This window comes from Fukomys damarensis, unplaced genomic scaffold (genome assembly GCF_012274545.1).
Source record: "Fukomys damarensis isolate Sample0158 unplaced genomic scaffold, DMR_v1.0_HiC HiC_scaffold_19, whole genome shotgun sequence".
Classification (NCBI taxonomy): Eukaryota; Metazoa; Chordata; class Mammalia; order Rodentia; family Bathyergidae; genus Fukomys; species Fukomys damarensis.
This window is the reverse complement of record NW_022900931.1, coordinates 3,069,608-3,086,976: the sequence shown is the minus strand read 5'-3', so window position 1 is coordinate 3,086,976 and position 17,369 is coordinate 3,069,608. Positions and strand designations below refer to the sequence as shown.

The 17,369-nt window shown below is 52.4% G+C and overlaps 1 protein-coding gene across 5 annotated transcripts in view; it reads right to left on the bottom strand.

Annotated features, from left to right (window-relative positions):
• Cerk (ceramide kinase) overlaps window positions 1-17,369 on the bottom strand; it is a 35,957-nt gene that overhangs the window by 17,432 nt on the left and 1,156 nt on the right. Inside the window, exons 1-3 of one of the 5 annotated variants that reach the window (XR_004518089.1) lie at window positions 9,280-9,603; window positions 3,175-3,288; window positions 2,552-2,674 (exon numbers count right to left, since the gene is read on the bottom strand). Coding sequence is in view for 4 of the 5 variants with exons in the window: in XM_033766173.1 (XP_033622064.1) it covers window positions 2,552-2,674; window positions 3,175-3,288; window positions 9,280-9,532 (490 nt within the window). In the remaining variant the exon portion in view is untranslated. Of the gene's footprint in view, window positions 1-2,551; window positions 2,675-3,174; window positions 3,289-9,279; window positions 9,604-15,207; window positions 15,666-16,908; window positions 17,242-17,369 lie in introns of those variants that run through there. The other 4 variants (XM_033766175.1, XM_010634303.3, XM_033766173.1 and 1 more) reach the window with 4 other exon arrangements.

Sequence of the window (17,369 nt, the reverse complement as noted above, 5' to 3'; positions counted from 1 at the left end):
AAAAAAAAAAAAAAAAAAAAAAAAAAAGACAAGGGCTGAGGCAAAAGGAACACAGCTGTCAGTACACACAGCTGGCTCTACCGTGACCCAAAACACTCCCAAAGGCTCACCCAACTGTTAGAATGAAAAAGCGAGGCTGATGAGTACAAGGTGAGATGCAGAATTCTATTAAATTTCTACACACAAGCAATAAAAAGATAAAAACCAAAATTGTGGGGAAAGGACAGTCCTTCCCCGCAGATTTCTTGCCGACTTCCCTGGCCCCAGGCTCCATCCAGAAGGGTGGACTCCCACAAATGTAAAAGGGAACAGTGGAACTCTGACCAGCTTGCAGTGGGCTAGGATGGCCAAGTAAAACCCAGCCAGCCTTAAAGTTTAAAAAATAAAGAGATAAGCTGTACCAAGAATTGTGTTTGGGCCGGGGATTTAACTCAGTGGCACTGAAAATAACTTGCAAGCGCAAGGTCCTGAGTTCGATTCCTGGTCAAAAAATGTTTATGTTTATCAAGACACAAGTCCAGCACAGCAGAGCACACCCGGAAACCGAGCTACCAGGGGGGCTGGGGTGGGAGAGTCACAAATTTGAGGCCACCCTGGGCAATTCAGGGGGAGAGCAAAAGTTCAGCATGTGCCAGGCCCTGGGATCAATCCTCACTACGGGAAGAAAGGGGCGGGGACAGAAGAGGCAGCCACAGAACAGGAGAAGGTATGTGTAGTGCATCAGCTCGATAAAGATTCAGGTCTGCAATCTGTAAAGAGTTTCTACCTAACATTAAGGAAAAGAGATACCACATAAAAATGCAGACAAAGACCTGAACAGAAACCCCAGGAAGGAAGACATCCAAATGCCCTGTAAATGTGGGAATGTTTTCCTTGACTCTGTTAAGCATCAGAGAAATGTGAATTAAGACCAGACAGCAAGACAGCTGTGGCCCTCGACCCTGGCTGGAACCCCAGAGATGTGGGGACCCAGGGCAGCAGTCAGGACTCACAGCCCACTAGGAAAGCTCGAAGTTCCAGCTGACACTGCAGGCCCGCGCACTCCGGCCCCGGGTACACGCCCCAGAGGAGCTAGAGCGCGGGCAAGATGGCACATGCTGGCAGAGTCACAGCAACCCTGCCTGTCCCAGCCCGCAGGAAGCTGTCCGGGTGACCGTCCACTGTGAACCAGGTCACAGCCACAAGGATGACAACCTAAATCACTCCCGGAGAGCTGGACACAACTCACCAATGCAATGCTCAGAGCAGAGCCAGACCCCAGAGCCATCGCTCGACTTGTTTGGAAGCCTGGGTGGAGGGGGCCCTGGAGGAGGGAGGACCTTGGGGTGATGAGGGCCTGGGGTTGGCAGCCCCAGGTCTGGGTGCTATTACACGAGTGTGCACTCGGTGTGAGCACAAAGCCAGCCACACACTCAGGGTACAAGCCTTTCTCTGCATCTGTCTTACTTCAACAGCACATTAAACCACAGACAAGAGAATTAGAGGTGAACTTTAGCGAAGCTGAAATAATAGAAATAGAAGCTATTTTTAGATACCAGCCGACTCTCCTAAAGGTGCAGACAGATGGGTATTTCTACGAACCAAAGTGATAGATCCACATCTCCCCAAGGCGTCTGCAGAACTGACTCAAAGCAGGCCCCCTAAAGACTCCAAGCCTCAGGGGGACAGCAGGCATGGCAGGAGGGAAGGGAGAGCACGTGTGGGTGGGAGGAGGAAGGAGCCCAGAGACAGAGGGAGAAGCAGCCAGGGAACCCGAGGCCAAAGCACTGTGGCAGGAACAGCAGAGCAGGGTGAACTTGGAAGGGCAGCAGGCGGTAGACCCTGGGTACCATGGGATGAAAGGGAAATGCAAGCCAAACCCTCCCACCTTGCCCTAGCAGCTGCTTGAAGCTGACAGAGGGGACTCCTTCTGCAAATAGCAAATACATCAGTGTTCGCTGTTTGGACACACCCTGGAGACCCAAGCCCAGGCCGCCCCTGCGTCCTTACAGTCCACTTCGGTTGTAACCAGACACCACACGACAGTGCTGCAGGCACAAAACCACCGCGCCTGCTGTTTCTGGGTGACAGCACCTCACCACTTAGCACACAGCAGCAGGCTCTGGCCCAGGGCACAGGCAGACACCCTGGCAGCTGGGAGGTAACCCCTCCACCGTCCAGTCCAATCCCCACACTCAGCCCCAACCTGGCAGGTGTCGCCATCCAGCTTACAAGGCTCAAGAGGGGGTGACGTGCCTTGGGCCGATGCTGAGGGTGAGGGGCTCCCCACCATGCCTGGCTGTGCAGCCCATTATCCACTAATTGGGAAATTGATTTTTATTTATTATGTATATTTTGGCTTTTTTGAGACAGGGCCTCACTCTGTAGTCTAGGCTGGCCTTGAAGTCACTGTGGAGCCCAGGCTGGCCTTCAACTTAGTGATCCTCCTGCCTCGGCCTCCCAAAGGCTGGGATTACATTAGGGTTACCCTGCGCCCAACTTAGTAAATTTAGAAAAAGTAAAACTGACTGTTCTCAGATCCTGGGCCCCTCTCATTCCAGAGGGCACATACTCAGCTTTGCCAGCAGCTCCCGCAGGGTCTGCAGCCATCGGTGACACAGCTGCTCGTCCGAGCTCCAGAAGGTCACCTGCGCCCACTTCCAGCGGTGATGCCGGGCCCGCTTCACACAGTGCACTGGAGGAGACCAAGGCGTTAGTAAGGCTACGGCCAGCGCCAAACCCCAGGCAGGCCAGCAGAGGCTCACGACCATGCATCTCCCAGCACCCTCTCTCTCTCTCTGGTGGTACTGGGGATTGAACCCAGGATCAGGCACTGAGCTGCACCCCTGGACCTTTTCACAATTATGTGATCAAATTTTGAGATAGAGTCTCACTAAGTTGCTCTAAGGCAATTCCAACCCTCCTGCTTCAGCCTCCCAGAATGATGGGATCATAGATATGTGCCACCGTGCTTGGCTGGGTTCTCTCCTACAAAAACCATGCTATTTCTCAGATACTTTAAGCCGTATTTTAAAAATTAAGAAAAAAAATCTCAACAACAAAAATATTAACTACAAGTAGATCTTAGAAAGATTTCATAAACCACTGCACCTGTCAAAATGTGGCGAAAAGTCCCCATCCCTGCCATCTAAACAGAACGACAGGAAAAAGAGGCGGAAGAGGATGCGTCATCACCTGTGAACGCAAAAGGCTTCTCCATTCTCTGCCAGCGGCCACTGGTGTAGTGCTTCCCCTGAGCCTCGGTCTCCTCCACTGTGATGATCTCAGACACAGGCACGGAGCAGGCATCTGCAAGAAGACCACAGCCATGCCAAGGGCATCAGAATCCACACGGGCACACCCACAACCAAAGGCTGAGAACAGGTTGCTGTAAAATTCTCACCAGCCCCAAAGAGCTGAAGACCTCGTATTACAGTGATCCATGCACACCCACGTTTATAGCAGCACAACTCACAACAGCTAAATCTTGGAAGCAGCCTAGATGCCCAACAGATGGATGGATAAAGAAAATGGGGTATAGGCCAGATGTGGTGGTGCACACCTGTAATCCCAGCACTCGGGAGGCTGAGGCAGGAGGATCGCTGTGAGTTTGAGACCAGCCTGGGCTACATAGTGAGTTCCAGGTCAGTCTCAACCATATAGTGAGACCCTGTCTCAAAAGAAAAAAAAAAAAAGAAAGAAAGAAAGAAAAGAAAAGAAAAGAAAATGTGGTATTTACATGAAATGGAGTACTACTCTGCCATAAAGGACAAACTAGTACAGGTACAAATTCCCTATGGCAAATGTGATCATATGTACATATAAAAAGAAAACTTGACTCATTTGCAGGAACACGGATGCACCTGGAGGCCACAGTGTCAAGTGAAGTAACACAGCTTAAATGTCACGTGGTTCTCTTATATAAGAAACCCCAGTGTAAGCCAAAAGCAAACTAGAAGAGATAATAGGAGATGGGTTGTCCCCAAACGGGAAGGGGACCAAGAGATGGAAGGCGCATGGAGGGAGGCGAAGGGAAGGGGATGTAGAAAGAACTAAGATGCATTACATGCACGTCAACCCCACACGAGGAATGTGGTCATTATGTACTACAAGCACGTACTAACAAAAATTAAAATTAAAAAAGAAAGGGGCTGGGGATTTGGCTCAGTGGTTCTGCTGCCTGCCTCACAAGCGCAAGGGCCTGAGTTCAATCTCTGGTACCAAAAAAAAAAAAAAAAAAATTAAAAAAGAAAGTAAGATTTTAAAACACCTTCTCACTGGAAACTCCTGAGCAGGAAGAAAGGTCACTCAGTCTCACTCCGACCCAGTGCTGGGGGGACTGAGCCCAGGATCTCCTCCATCTGGGAAAGCACCCCGCCACCGCGCCAGTCCTCAGCTTGTGTCACTTCTTAATCCAGAGCAAAGCATCCTGGGAGGCTCCCTGGCGTCAGTCGGGCCATTCTGCCCATTCCGCCATGTGCGGCACACCAGCAGCAGGCGCAGACTTTCCCGGGCCACCCTCTGTGACATGTCTGAGACGCGGCATCTGTCCTAGGGGCCACATCTGGCTTAGAAATCCAACCGGGAAGGAGACACAAACAGAACGCAGGACTCTAGGGTGGCCAGGGTCACGGGTGTAAGTGGGAGCGCCCAAGGAGGAGCATTGGGAAGCTGGGGGCCGACCCGTTGGTGCAGGGGGAAGAAGGGCAGCCTTGGGGTGCCCTAGGGGTGACAGCGTGGACATTCCCAACACCAAGACCAAGAGGAGTCCAGGCTCGCCCAGGCACGCAGTGATTACAGGGCCACAGGGGCTGGGAGCCCAGTTCTCAGAGACAGGTTGTGACTAAGCCAGGGCCTGAAAGCATGTGCTGGGGGCAGAATGAAGGAGCAAGGCCTCCTTGAACAGGCTGGATTCCAAAGCTTTGCTGAAAATTGGTTCAGGATTTACAATGTATTTTTGCATAAAACAACATTATAATTTGTGGTTAGTTTCCCAGGTTGGCTATGAAACCTACAATCTAACTAAAACGCTGTGTCTTCGTGGATCCAAATGGATAAACCATGCTGCTATAGCGTGTGCCTTCATTTTGCATCAGTTGTAAAGCTGTTGCCCGCAGAAATCAAGTTGTAAGAACCCAAGCAGGGGTCGAGCTGGGCTTCTGGCTGCCTCGAGAGGCCCTGAAAAGATGACAGGTTCTGGGTTGCCCAGGAGACTGACTTTGGGAACAGACAGGGGACAAATTCAGGCCGGAAGGGCAGGACTCTGGGAAGGGTCTGAGCAGCCTTCTCGGGGTACAGGGTGGCCTCTGCTTCCCCCGGGAGGTCCCCAATGTGCAATTTCCAAAATGGGCCCCCTGCCAGGCATCCGCCTGCCCCCACAGCTCTCGATGTGGCTCTTCTCTTCCATACCTCACTCCTTAGCACCCTGTGTCTGGAGCTGCACCCGCCTTAAGCCCCTGCATCAATGAGACCCTGGGCCCAAACCCTGTAACTGCACAAGACCCTTTCCCATCGTTTGCTCCAAAGCCAGGAGCCAACAGAAGGCGTCTGTAGGTCTCAGCGCCAAGCCCAGGGCCAGGCTCCCAGGAGGCCACTGTGCTCCCTTCCAGGCGTGTCCCACTCCTGGCCTGCAACTACTTATCCCTTCCTCTAATCTTATAACAAAGAAGAAAAAACTAAAGGGAGCTATGCTGCACAATAAACTACAGCACACGTTTTACACGTGCACCGAGACACAGCCCGGGTAAGCCAAGAAGCAGGACACAGCCGCAACTGAGCGCAAACTTCAGGATGACCCTGCCTTGTGTCATCATCACCAGGACTATTCCCGAGACACGGGACAGAAGTTCCCAGTGCCTGGGAGCAAAGGGGAGAATGTAACCTTTCTCCACATCCCAACAATTCACCGATTACAACACTGAGAAACAGATAAAGAGGTATTAGCTAAGTACATGTTACAAATGACTCAAAGGAAAACCATGGAAAATCTACAAACGTGTAACTTCCAGTCTTGCAAAAGAGGACCGGCGGATGTGGAGGAGTGGCAGATGTGTCAGATGTCAAGCTGCACCACACACTGCGCTGGCCTAGCCTGAAGGCCACGCTGCACCGAGCCGGGCGGCCGGACAAAGTCACCACAGCCCAAGGGCTGCCCAGCTCACCGCTCCATAGGACCACAGCTCTGAAGATAGTTTCACAGGTGCCAACAACACCAGGGACCATTCGAGGTGGGTGGGGGCAGGAAATAAAGAAACAACGTCATGGATTGTCAAAAGGAAGGCAGAGAAGGGGCCCCCACAGAAGAGCAGAAAAGCGGTCCCCTGGTCAGGCAGGCAGGAAGGAGCGCTCTGTGTGAGGTGGAGGAAGGAGGAGCAAACCCAAGAGCAACGCCAGGGAGGTGACGGGGTGGGGCTCCGTGGAGTATGGGGAGCTCAGGAGGCACTTAGCAGAGGAGAGACTCGGGGAGCTGGGGTAGAGCCGGGTGACCAGGGACCACGCGTGACTCATCTCCCCATGATCCAGGGCCCGAGTCCTGCTCTGCCTCCATCTCTGTGACCCCTTCCCCAGGCGCACTCCCAGGCAGGCCTCTGGAATCACACTCAGGCTGGATGTGAGCGTCCTCTTCAGCACCAAGCCAGGCCCCTCAGCGTGGCCCCACCCACCCCCTCCTGGGCACTGCAGTGCCCCGCCCAGCCTGTGGGTCACCATGCCAGGGTACACCTTGCTCTGGGGACCAGCTCTGCGAATGCTGTTGCAGCCCTGACCTCATGGGGCCCGGACTCCTTGTGCCCAGCCCAAGGCAGCTCCAGGATCTTCTCACCCAACCCCAGCACCCACGCACAGCCCAACAAGGTACACGTTCAGAGGTGGCCTTGGCTGTTCTGTTCAGAGCCGTGTGGGTGTCCCCGATATCCCCTCACACCAAGGCCTGGCAGGCCCCAAATCCAGCCTGGCCTCCCCACTGCTGCCAAAGCTGGTCTCACGGCTCCCCACTCGCACAGGGCCTCACTGGGTAGATGCCACAGTCCACATTTTATGGGCTCCTCTCCTTTCATAGCAGAGGGGACAGCGCCCCCCCAGGCTGGGGGCAGGGAACAGGCTTTGGTACCACAGTTGCTAAGGGCTCAGCCCTGGTGAGGGAGAGACAATGGCGGGGTTTACTGCTGAAGGACCGAGGCTTTTCGCTCTGTAATTCATCGGAGGGGTCACTTCACCCGTGTCTGCACGCTTCACAGAGCAACGTTTCTTTATTGGTCTTCCCTTGTGGGGAAGGCAGCCGCTGGTCCTCATTCGCCTTGCAGATGGCCAAGCCGAACAAACTTGCTCTGCGTTTCGGGCTGTCCTTCACACTTCTCCCCCCAGTAAAACAATCCATGTTCAGAGCTAGTGGGGCACAGTGGTGCTCACCTGTAAGCCCAGCTCTGGGGGGCTAGAGTAGGAAGACGGCTCAAGATCGAGGTCAGACTGGGCTACATAGTGAGTTCAAGGCCAGCCTGAGCTACATAGTGAGACCCTGTCTCAAAAAGCCAAAGTAAGTAAATACAGGAGTGATACTACAAGTCTTAGGAATTTTTAAAAATGTTCTCAGGCAATAGTCCTTCCAAAACTGGACTGAACATGTGTGACCCGATCCCAGCTAAAGTTCTGGCACTTCTGCTGACAACCGAGGCTCTCCCGTGCTTCCTTCTCGCGTGGGTCTGCAGCTCTCTCCAGTGAAGCAGCAATCCAATGGCTACCACATTCCAGAAAAACCAGACACCCGCTGCCAGGCGAGGTGGGGCCTCTGGCTCTGGGTCAGCCCAAGTTTTCTGGAAGTCTTGGAAGAGGCTGTGGGCGACAGCAATTCGGTTGATGTTCACCTCTGCACCTGCCTTCCAGCTCTGTTCTGACCCTTCATGCCGTGGTGAACCCCATTCACCACTGTCTGGGCTCTGAGAGACTCCTGGACACACAGCTTTCCATGTGCCAAGCAGCAAAGTGTGTCGCGACACGGTGTACAGCGTGCATGTGGGCATGCACGCACGCGCGCGCGCACACACACACACACACACACACACAGAGGGAGGGTCGAGGTGCTGTGCCCTGCCACTCACCCAGGACTCCCACAGCCCCCTGCCTCTTGGGGATGTGTGGTCAGCACAAACACAAGTCCACAGTCAAAGGCACAAAGGTTGCTTGGTACTCTGCACAGTGGCGAGTCCCGAGGAGAGAGGGGTCAAAGGGATGGGGCAGGGAACTGCCCCACAGACCCGCTGGCAAGGTCCCTGTGTCACACAAAGGCTCCGGCTTCTTTCCCACAGAAGTAGGCAAGGCAGTGGGAGGGGCACCTCGACCTCTGCATTCCCAACCTGCACAGGCGCCCCAGCAACAACGGGCACCCCAGAGAGAGATCTCCCAAGAGATCTGGCCAGGGAGCCAGTCATAGTCTCCAGCAGTTAACATGACACAAACACATTTCCCTGGCAACTCAGAAGGAACACCGGACAGTCACTGAAATTACAGGTGAGCGCCTGCCTCTGAAGAGAGGAGAGAAACCACCACAGCCCACGGCTTCCCCTGGGAACCCCAAACATCCTGCAGGGAGGGAATGGGGAATGGTTAAACTGGCTTGTGCTCTCCTACACAATCCTCCAGCCACTGCATTGACACAGGAGGGAGAGGCCAAACTCCACCAGGTGTGATGGTCCAGCCCTGCCGCCACTGCTGTCTCCAGATGCAGTCCTGCAGCCTTGTGTCCCCTCCTTCATGAAAAGCCTGGCCTTTGATGACCCCACCATAAGGGTGACAGCAGCTTTTGATAATGCTCCAATGGGCTAGAAGGGGACCTGGGAGCCCAAAGTCAGGAAGATGCATGCTGGCCGTACCATCAATCCTGGGCTATGCTGCGGCCACAGGTTTTGGCACAGACAGTAGCAGGCTCCAGGATGGGCCTGGCTACCAGAGGCTTCACACTCCACTCCATTCCGGAGATGATGTCTTGGCTGTGACGTGTAGTGGCCCCTGGTGGGTACAACCTGGGGTCACCAGGCTCTGGTTTGCAGAGCACAGATGGCCAGCTGCAGGCCCTGGGCACCCTCTGCCATGAGCCTCCACGGCTTGTGAGAAGGGATATTGTAACTCAGGACCGAGAGGGAGACAGAGGAGGCACAAGAGAAAGAAGCTGCAGCCGGACAAAGGCCAACAAGCCTGGCCTCGTGGCCTCCTCACACCGTGGCCCTGCATTGCCAGTGACCCAGGAGGGCTTTGCTCCTGACCATCCGGGGACCCAGGAGGGTGTTCCCAGCTGCCCCCAGACCCTACCTGTTAGCTGGACATCTAAGAGCACCCGAGCAGCGGCACACCAGCACCCACCAGACCAGCTCTGAGTGAAAAAGCCAGGCAGAGACCCTGCTTCCACCACAGACTGGTCCAGGTTCTTGGGCTGGGCTTGGTGCCCGCACTTACAGCTGCCATGTGAGTTCAGAACAGGATAAAGGCCACAAGGAGAGCGCTTCCTTCTTGGGAAGGAAGGGCTTGCGTTGGGGAACAAAGGGCAGTTTGGAGACAAACACATCCAGGCAGTTCGTTTTCCACATGTTTCTTCCTACAGTGTAGATGTCATCTAAGGTAATTTTCCATGCCTAAAAATGTATCCAGGAAGTCGGGCACAGTGCCACATGCCTGTAATCCCAGCTAACTAGGATGCTGAGGCAGGAGGATTGAAAATTTGAGGGACAACACAGGAAAATTCAGTCTCAAAATAAAAAGGGTTGGGGATGTAGCCCAGTGCTCTCTGGGTATAATCCATAGTCCTGGACATAGTCATGGGGGACATAGCTTCCCCATAGTCCTGGGGGAAAAATGAAGCCAGGTCTTATGTCCCCGCAGAGTATAGGCATACCACAGAGAGCTGACGGGAAGGCCAGGGAACGGGAGGGGCCAGCATTATGTGAGCACCCATCACATGCCCGAGTCACTGTCCCAAGTGTGCGAGTTCTTGTCTTTTAAGAACTTTTCTTCCCACTGTATGGTGTCCATAGTTACCCGTGCCAGGCCTGAAAGTGGCCCAAAGCAGTGAAGCTAGCCCCAGGGCCTGTAGTCTGCAGGTTGCATTAGCTCCAGGAGAAGGTACCAGGCAGCACCAGTCCCCAGGTTGAAGCCAAAGTACCTGAGGCCATGTCCTCGCTGTTAAATGCTGGCTACAATTTAAAATGGGAAAAAATAAGAACCAAGATGGATTATGTAAAGGCACAAATTTCCAATGATGAATGCCATTTGTATACCTTAAATGTACCAATAAAATTAATTTTAAAAAATACATATCCAGAAGAAAAAAATAAACAAATAAAATGGGAAAGAAAAGCTCATGCAAATCAAAGAAATATCCGTGGTGCTAATTTAGCTGAGGATCCAATCCACAGCGTTTGGTGAGCTGGTCCAAAGTGGTTCTGAACAAGGGATTATGGCAAAAATCCCCGGACCCTCCTAATGGTCGTGTAGTCTAACACAAAGTTTAAAATGAGATCAGATTTTTTATCATATCATAGTAAACAAGCACACACAGCTCATCGCTTTGCCATGAGCCACTTGAAGTTAAAGGGCTGCCACCACTGAGGCCACAGGAAGAATGGCAAGTCCTATCACTGACCTACTGACCCATAACATAACCATTCCTGCTGGAAGTGACTGCTTCTCATTTAAAATTCTATAGCTGGACTGGGCATGGAGGAGCACATCTTTAATCCTAGCACTCCAGAGGCTGAGGCAGGAGGATCACTTGAGTTCAAGACCAGCCTGGGCTACATAGTGAGTTCCAGGTCAGTCTCTGCTACAGAGTGAGACCCTGTCTCAAAAAACAACAAGTAATAATAATAACAAATAAAAATAAAATAAAATTCTATAGCTGGGTAGGGTGACCCACACCCATAATCTAGGAACTCTGGGAGGCTGAGGCAGGAGGAGCACTCTGACTTGGGGTTAGCCAGGCCCCTCATTTGCAGGGAGCAGGGTCAGAGAAAACAGACGATATAGGAGGCTCCACAGGACCCCAAACCACAGGACACACTCTGAAGAGTCCAGGTTTCTATCCAGGATCAGTGAGAGCAGACACAGGGAAATACTCCCTCAGAGTTATGAAAGTCTGACGAGAATAAGGACCCAGCAAGTGTCAGCACAGGAGAAGGGCTCCACCGAGAAACAAACGAGGTAAGGAAGAACCACACAACAACTGAAGAACTGAGAAATACAACCACAATAAAAGCTGGGCTGTACTGGGGAGTGGAGGGTGACAGGGAAATCGAGCCTGGGAGATAGAGGGACAGAAAGCATCCGGTCTGGATGGCAGACAAAAAGGTGAGGAAAAACAATACACGAACCGAGCGTCCAGGATAAATAAGGTAAGCAAAGATCCAGAAGAGACAATCGATTTTCCTCCCTCCAGGATTTTTCCACATCATGCTTGAAGGTTGGAGATAAAATTATAACAGTGAGGGCTGGGGATTTAGCTGAGTGGTTCTGCCACCTACCTCACAAGCACAAGGTCTCGAGCTTGATTCCCCAGTATCCAAAACAAAACAAAAAGTTGTAACAGTGATATGCTTCTAAATGCACACATTTAGGGGAAATAATGCAGACAGTCGTATAAACAGTGCCACTAATGGAGACAGATAGAGCCACAGGCGGGCAGGAGCCGGTCTGACAGACCACCAAGAGCACTCAGAAACACGACGGCCAGGTGCCACAGCAAGACATGATTAGGGTGTTTCAACTACACAGGAAAGGGCCAGGGATTTAGCTCAGCGGTTCGGTGACCTGCCTTGCAAGCACAAGGACCTGAGTTCAATCCCCGTACCAAAAAACAAACAAACAAACAAAAAAACAACAACAACAACAAAAAAAAAACCCCAAAACCTACACAGGAAAATCAAGGCTAAATTCTAAAATATGTATATGTAAGTAACGTGCAGGGAGACAGGAAAAGAAAATAAGAAACAACAACAACAAAAAATAAACCTGACCTGGAACATATCAATATCCACATTGCAACGATTTAGGTTGGCACTGCTATGAGGAGCTCAGCTCAAACTTGATGGGGCCGGGGGCAGACTGAGAGCCAAAGAAAGCAGCTGGCCATGTGGATATGAGGAAAAAGTAGTTGAAGCAGGCCTTAGACCAAAGGAAACTGCAGACGAGGAGGAGGCCTGTGCTTCAGAAGACCAGGCATCCCCAGCATGAGCGGCTGCCATCAAAACATAACCGTGAATGTTTACATCTTCAAACTGCGCTACAGGAAGTGACACAGTGCGGTGAATCCCCCCCGTATGGGACGCACCCTTCACTGCAGACAATGATCCGTGGTCCTTGCCACTTGACGAAGCAGCCCTGGAGTCCTCTTTCCTGAGTGTCTTTAGTCCCACTGCTTGTGGGTGCCTCACTGAAATCCTCCATCCACTCAAAATGTCTCCCTTCTGTGGTCACTCTGACTTTGGGGAAGAGTCACGAGTCGCGCGACGCCTGATCTGACGAACAGGGCGGAGGAGGACACAGCGGAGTGCTGTCACGGGCCTGCCTTTCTGCCCGATGGTGCTGGGCAGCAGCACTCCGCACACTGTTCACCGCGTCTCCTCGCAAAAGGGGACCCCAGAACTGCTTCAGACAACGGCAAGAACGACGGGATCAGACCAAGGGGTACTGCGGGGAGGAGCTCATTGCAATGTGTCTTTTACTGTGATGAAAATTTTCATCATGTACTACAAACACACGTGTACATTTTTTTAATTTAAACATTTCACTGTATATTTTGATCATCCCTTGTGTACAGAACAAAAACCGAGAGATGTAAAAGGAAGAAGTAAACCCACAATTCCATTTGGACACTTGGACAACTGTCAGAAGAGCCAGGTCTGGGCACCAGCACTGAGCAGCAAGCAGCCCAGGAAACTCGCAGGGCCTCCTGCGATGGCAGCAGGACACACGTTCCCTTCGAGAGCTCTCAACGCACCCAGTCAGGATGCACTGCTCCACCCTGCTGCTCTTGTCCTTCAGCCAAATGCACACTCTGTTGATGTGAGTGGTCTGAATTTTTCCGATGACCGAGATTTTTTAGCCTTTTTTACTTTTTAGAAAGTCAAAACATAGCCATCTACATTAGCAGATTTTATATTCACATTATTACTCTTTCCTCACAAATAATGACTTAGAGTAGGGGTTGGCAAATTTAAATTCACAGCCCGAACCCAGGCAGCCACCCACTTCTGCAAATGAAGTTTTACTGGCACTCAGCCATGGCCATTTGTTTACAGATTATCCACAGAGCTGCCTGAACAATTAAATTGCATGGTTGAGTAACTATGACCCCAAAAGCCTTCGAGGGCTAAAGATACTGTGAGGTCCTTTAAGAGAATGTTTGTGCACGGACTTTAGAGTAACAAAAGTTAACATTGAAAGCAAGGCAGGATAGTTTCAAATTGCACAACGATGTTCAACAACTGCTCAATCTTGTGATCTCACAGTAAGGGAAATGCATTCAGAAATGATGCAGAACGGACTGCTGTCCCCAGGCCTCGAGGGGAAGCCAAGAATCCTTCCCTCCCTGTCACCATCTGCAGTCTGGACGGCGACTGTGTCTGAAACAGGTAGACGGAACACCAGTTTCCTCCACAGGTGTCCAAAAGTACACAAGCACACTCTGTATACATAGCACACTCTGTCCTCTGCTTTCTTGTAAGAATACACTTTTACACATAAATCTTTAATCCGCCTGACTATGGTTCCAACAAGCTTCTACTCCTAATCTTTAAAAAGGTGTATGTAAAGTTCATCTATAACACACAACTCAACGAGTAAGAATTATGTCTCCAAACATAGGCTCTTCTATTACCCAGCTTCTTCCTCTACATATCCATGCAAGGGAAATGAAAGCCAACGTCCCTAAAGGTCTACAGCCTCTGTGTGTGATTCAGCAGCACACATACTAAAATTGGAAGGACTACAGCCTCTTTACTCGCCAGCCTCAAACTGGAAACAGCCCAAAGTCCACCCACAGGTGAAGAGGGAGGGACACTAGAACACACACAATGCAATATTACTTTGTAACACACAAAAGGTGAGCCACCGTAAAAAAAAAAAAAAAAAACACTAAGAGAAGTAAAGCAGCCAGGCACAGAGTGGGCACAGTGTGGCTGCCCTGGATTAAGTGCGGATGGATGTGGGTAGAGTGGAACCCGCCCAGGGGACCCAATAAGGCAGGGACTGACCACACCAGGGAAGCCCTGGGATGCAGCCACTGCTCCTTACCTCAGCCTGGGTGATGCTTACACAGGCGCATGGTTATCAAAACCCACCCAGCTATGTTCTTAAAACACAGAGATTTTAATGCATGCAAATTAGGCCTCAGTAAAATTGCTCTTTTAAAAAAACACGGTTTAAAAGAGTAATTAACAGGGAAAACATTCTGCAGTGTATTTTCCCACCTTTCCTCTCACATATATTGACAGATACATCAAGTATCTATCACATCTCAAAGTGTAAGGCTAAGGGTAACTTTTTTATCTGTGTTCTAGAGCGTATTAAATCACCACGTTTTGTTGTTGTTTTTCAGTGGTTCGCAGGGTGGAGCCCAGGGCCTTACGCACACCAGGCAAGCGTTTTACCACTGAGCTGCCTATAGCCTCCGCCTCGGGAGTTACTTTGTAAGCCAAATACGAAGTATTCGGGGCTTGCTTACACTTCACCAAGTGCCTGGTAGGGAGTGCTGAGGACAAACTTTTACAAAGACAGCAGGGATCTGCCCAGGAACTTGGGGCACCCAGGTGGCAGGAGGCAGCACAGGCTCCGCCCACAAAAGCCTCCCACAATGGCCCCCATACCACCCGTGAGTGCCCAATACACACACACCCTCTCAGTCCAACTCCCACAGGACAGCTGCAAAGCCTATTTATTGTTTTTCACAGCAACCAGGGCACAGCCCAGATATCAGGGCAGCCTGTTTCAAATTCAATTAGTGACCCACTTCGAGAAGCCATCCCCACCCCTGTTTCCTGTTTTCAGTCTGCCCTACTTCCTAGGGACAGAGGACCGGGCCAGGCAATGCTGCTGGCTCAGCTTTCCCAGCCCAGAAACTCCGCCCCCCAGATATCTGGTCCTTGGTCCGAGTGCACTGTGACCCCCCACCCCAAGGAAGGGTGAGCTTCTGGTTCACGGCCTGCACACCCTGCAGTGTAACACGTGCACCTAGAGCAAGCAACTCACAGTTTCCAGGGCTTTTTCTAGGAGTTGCTGGCAGGTGCAGAGGAGCTCCTCGCCTGTCCTGGGAGTCCAGGGGCTGCCCTCTCTCTCCTCTGCTCCTGCCCTGGTCCATCCGGGTCAATCCAGACACACCTGGAGTCGGGGACTGGAAACGCTACCACCAACTGAAGTAATCATCCTGTGAACTGGCTCATATTCTGACGCTTCTGCCCTCAAGCAGATGACAGTAATCTAACTTGGGCCTGATTTCCTTTGGGGCTGCAAAGTTAGGAGAAGAAAGCAAAGACGGCACTGCTGTCAGTATCACCAGCCCCATGTTTCCCCGAGAGGGAGCTCTGTCTCGGCATGCCGGTTGGGCAGCTCCAGACAGACCCACCCAGAGGGCTCGCATGATTCGCCAGAGTGGAGTGAAGCAACAACCAGGCCAAGCATTGATCTCATCAGAGAGGGCAAGAACTGAGAACAGATCCCGGCAGGAGGTACTAGGAGGCCTGAGGGCAACATCAGAGCCTGACATTCCCCCACAAGGAACATCAGGAAGCCCTAGAATGTCAAGTCTCCACCACTCGCCCAGAGACCCTCAAACGATGCCGCAGCTGCTGCTGCCACCCTCAAGACCGAAACCAGGTGTTGGTCAGAGATCGGAGGCTCCCCTTGACCCGGGCCCAGCTACCTCAGCTCGGTCCTCAGAGTCTCACAGTTCAGCATCAGAGAGCATCCAAAGCCCCCAACATTCGCGAGAACCCAACAGCATTCAGGCTTTGGGTGAAGCTCATGGGACAGTGCTTGTGTAGCATGTTGAGGCTCTGGGTTCAATCCCCAGCACCTCAAGTAAAAGAAAAGACCTTACAAACTGAGAATACCCTCTCTGAGAGCCCCAACCTCTATCACTTCCACCTCCAACAGTGACTTGCTTATCCCTCTGGGTGCCCCCTCAGTCCCCGCGGCCTCCCAGAGGTCTGTCTTTACTGCAGAGGCCCCAGGAGCTTTGAGAAGGTTAAACATATACAGCCCCCACAACTGGCCCTGCACTGACCCCACTCCTGGCACATGGGGCCCCTGATGTTTCGCTACTCTTTGGTGCAGAACCCCATCTCTCCAGGGCTCTTGTGGCCTCTGGTCAATCACCACAATGTAAGTACAGAATGCTTGGACCCCGCCAACCCTGTGGGGCTCTTCTAGGGCCCAGCTCCGTCAGACACACTTGTCCCCGCATGTCCCTGTCGTGGAAAATGTTCCACTGCACCAGGGACTTTGGCCTACATCCTGAAGCAGGGTGAGGACCCTGCCTGGCCCAACCCAACAGGTTCTCAAAAAAATTTGCAGGGGCTGCAGGCGAAGCTCAGCGGTAGAGCATGGCCAACAAACAACCAAACCCCAACACAAAAACAAAAATTACCAAACAGGGAATGAATGAAATCGAACACACCCCACACTTGCCCCGGCTCCCTCTGCCTTGAACACTCCAGGCTCTGTGTCCTAACGCCCTCTTCGGTAATCCTCTCCCTCCCTTGCAGGATCAAATGGCAGCTCTTTTATCCACCTCTGTCCATCCCTCTGCCACCGGACAGCTCTGCAGGGAGGCTCGGAGAGGCGGCTTGTGTGTCCTCGTCCCAAATCAACCAGAGTGGGGTGTGTCTTTTCTAGGTGTATCAAATTGTGCTTCTCCGAATCCCGAGGTCCCCTCGAGATGGTGTAGCTAACCTGGTGCCTCATGTCACCCTCAAGCAGAAGTGCAGGGGCCCCTTCCTCAAATTCTCTGCCGCAGAAGTCCAGGCCTGCCGGGGCTTCTTCTGGGAGACGCCTGCGGCCTTGTGGGTAAACAGAGACTGGGGTGGTGTCTAGCAACCCCTCCGTTTCTGCCCATAAGCAATCTGGTACAGCTGCGCCCCCGGCTTTTAGGGTCGCTCCCAGGCCCGAGGCGACCTCACACCAGTCTCCCGCCCGCCGGCAGGGCTGTAGCTGTGGGCCTCCCCCTCCCCCCAAGGCGCCTCCTCTGGACTCTTTGTCATCCCGGTCACAGGAGTGCAGCGCGCCTGACAGCTGCAGCTCCCCAACACCACCATCACCCGGCCCGCCCCCGCTCCACATCCCCAGTCCTCCTCCCCGCGGGCTCCGCCGGGCCTCTTCCTCGGCCGGGTCCGTCCTCCCCCTGGCTCCCCCTC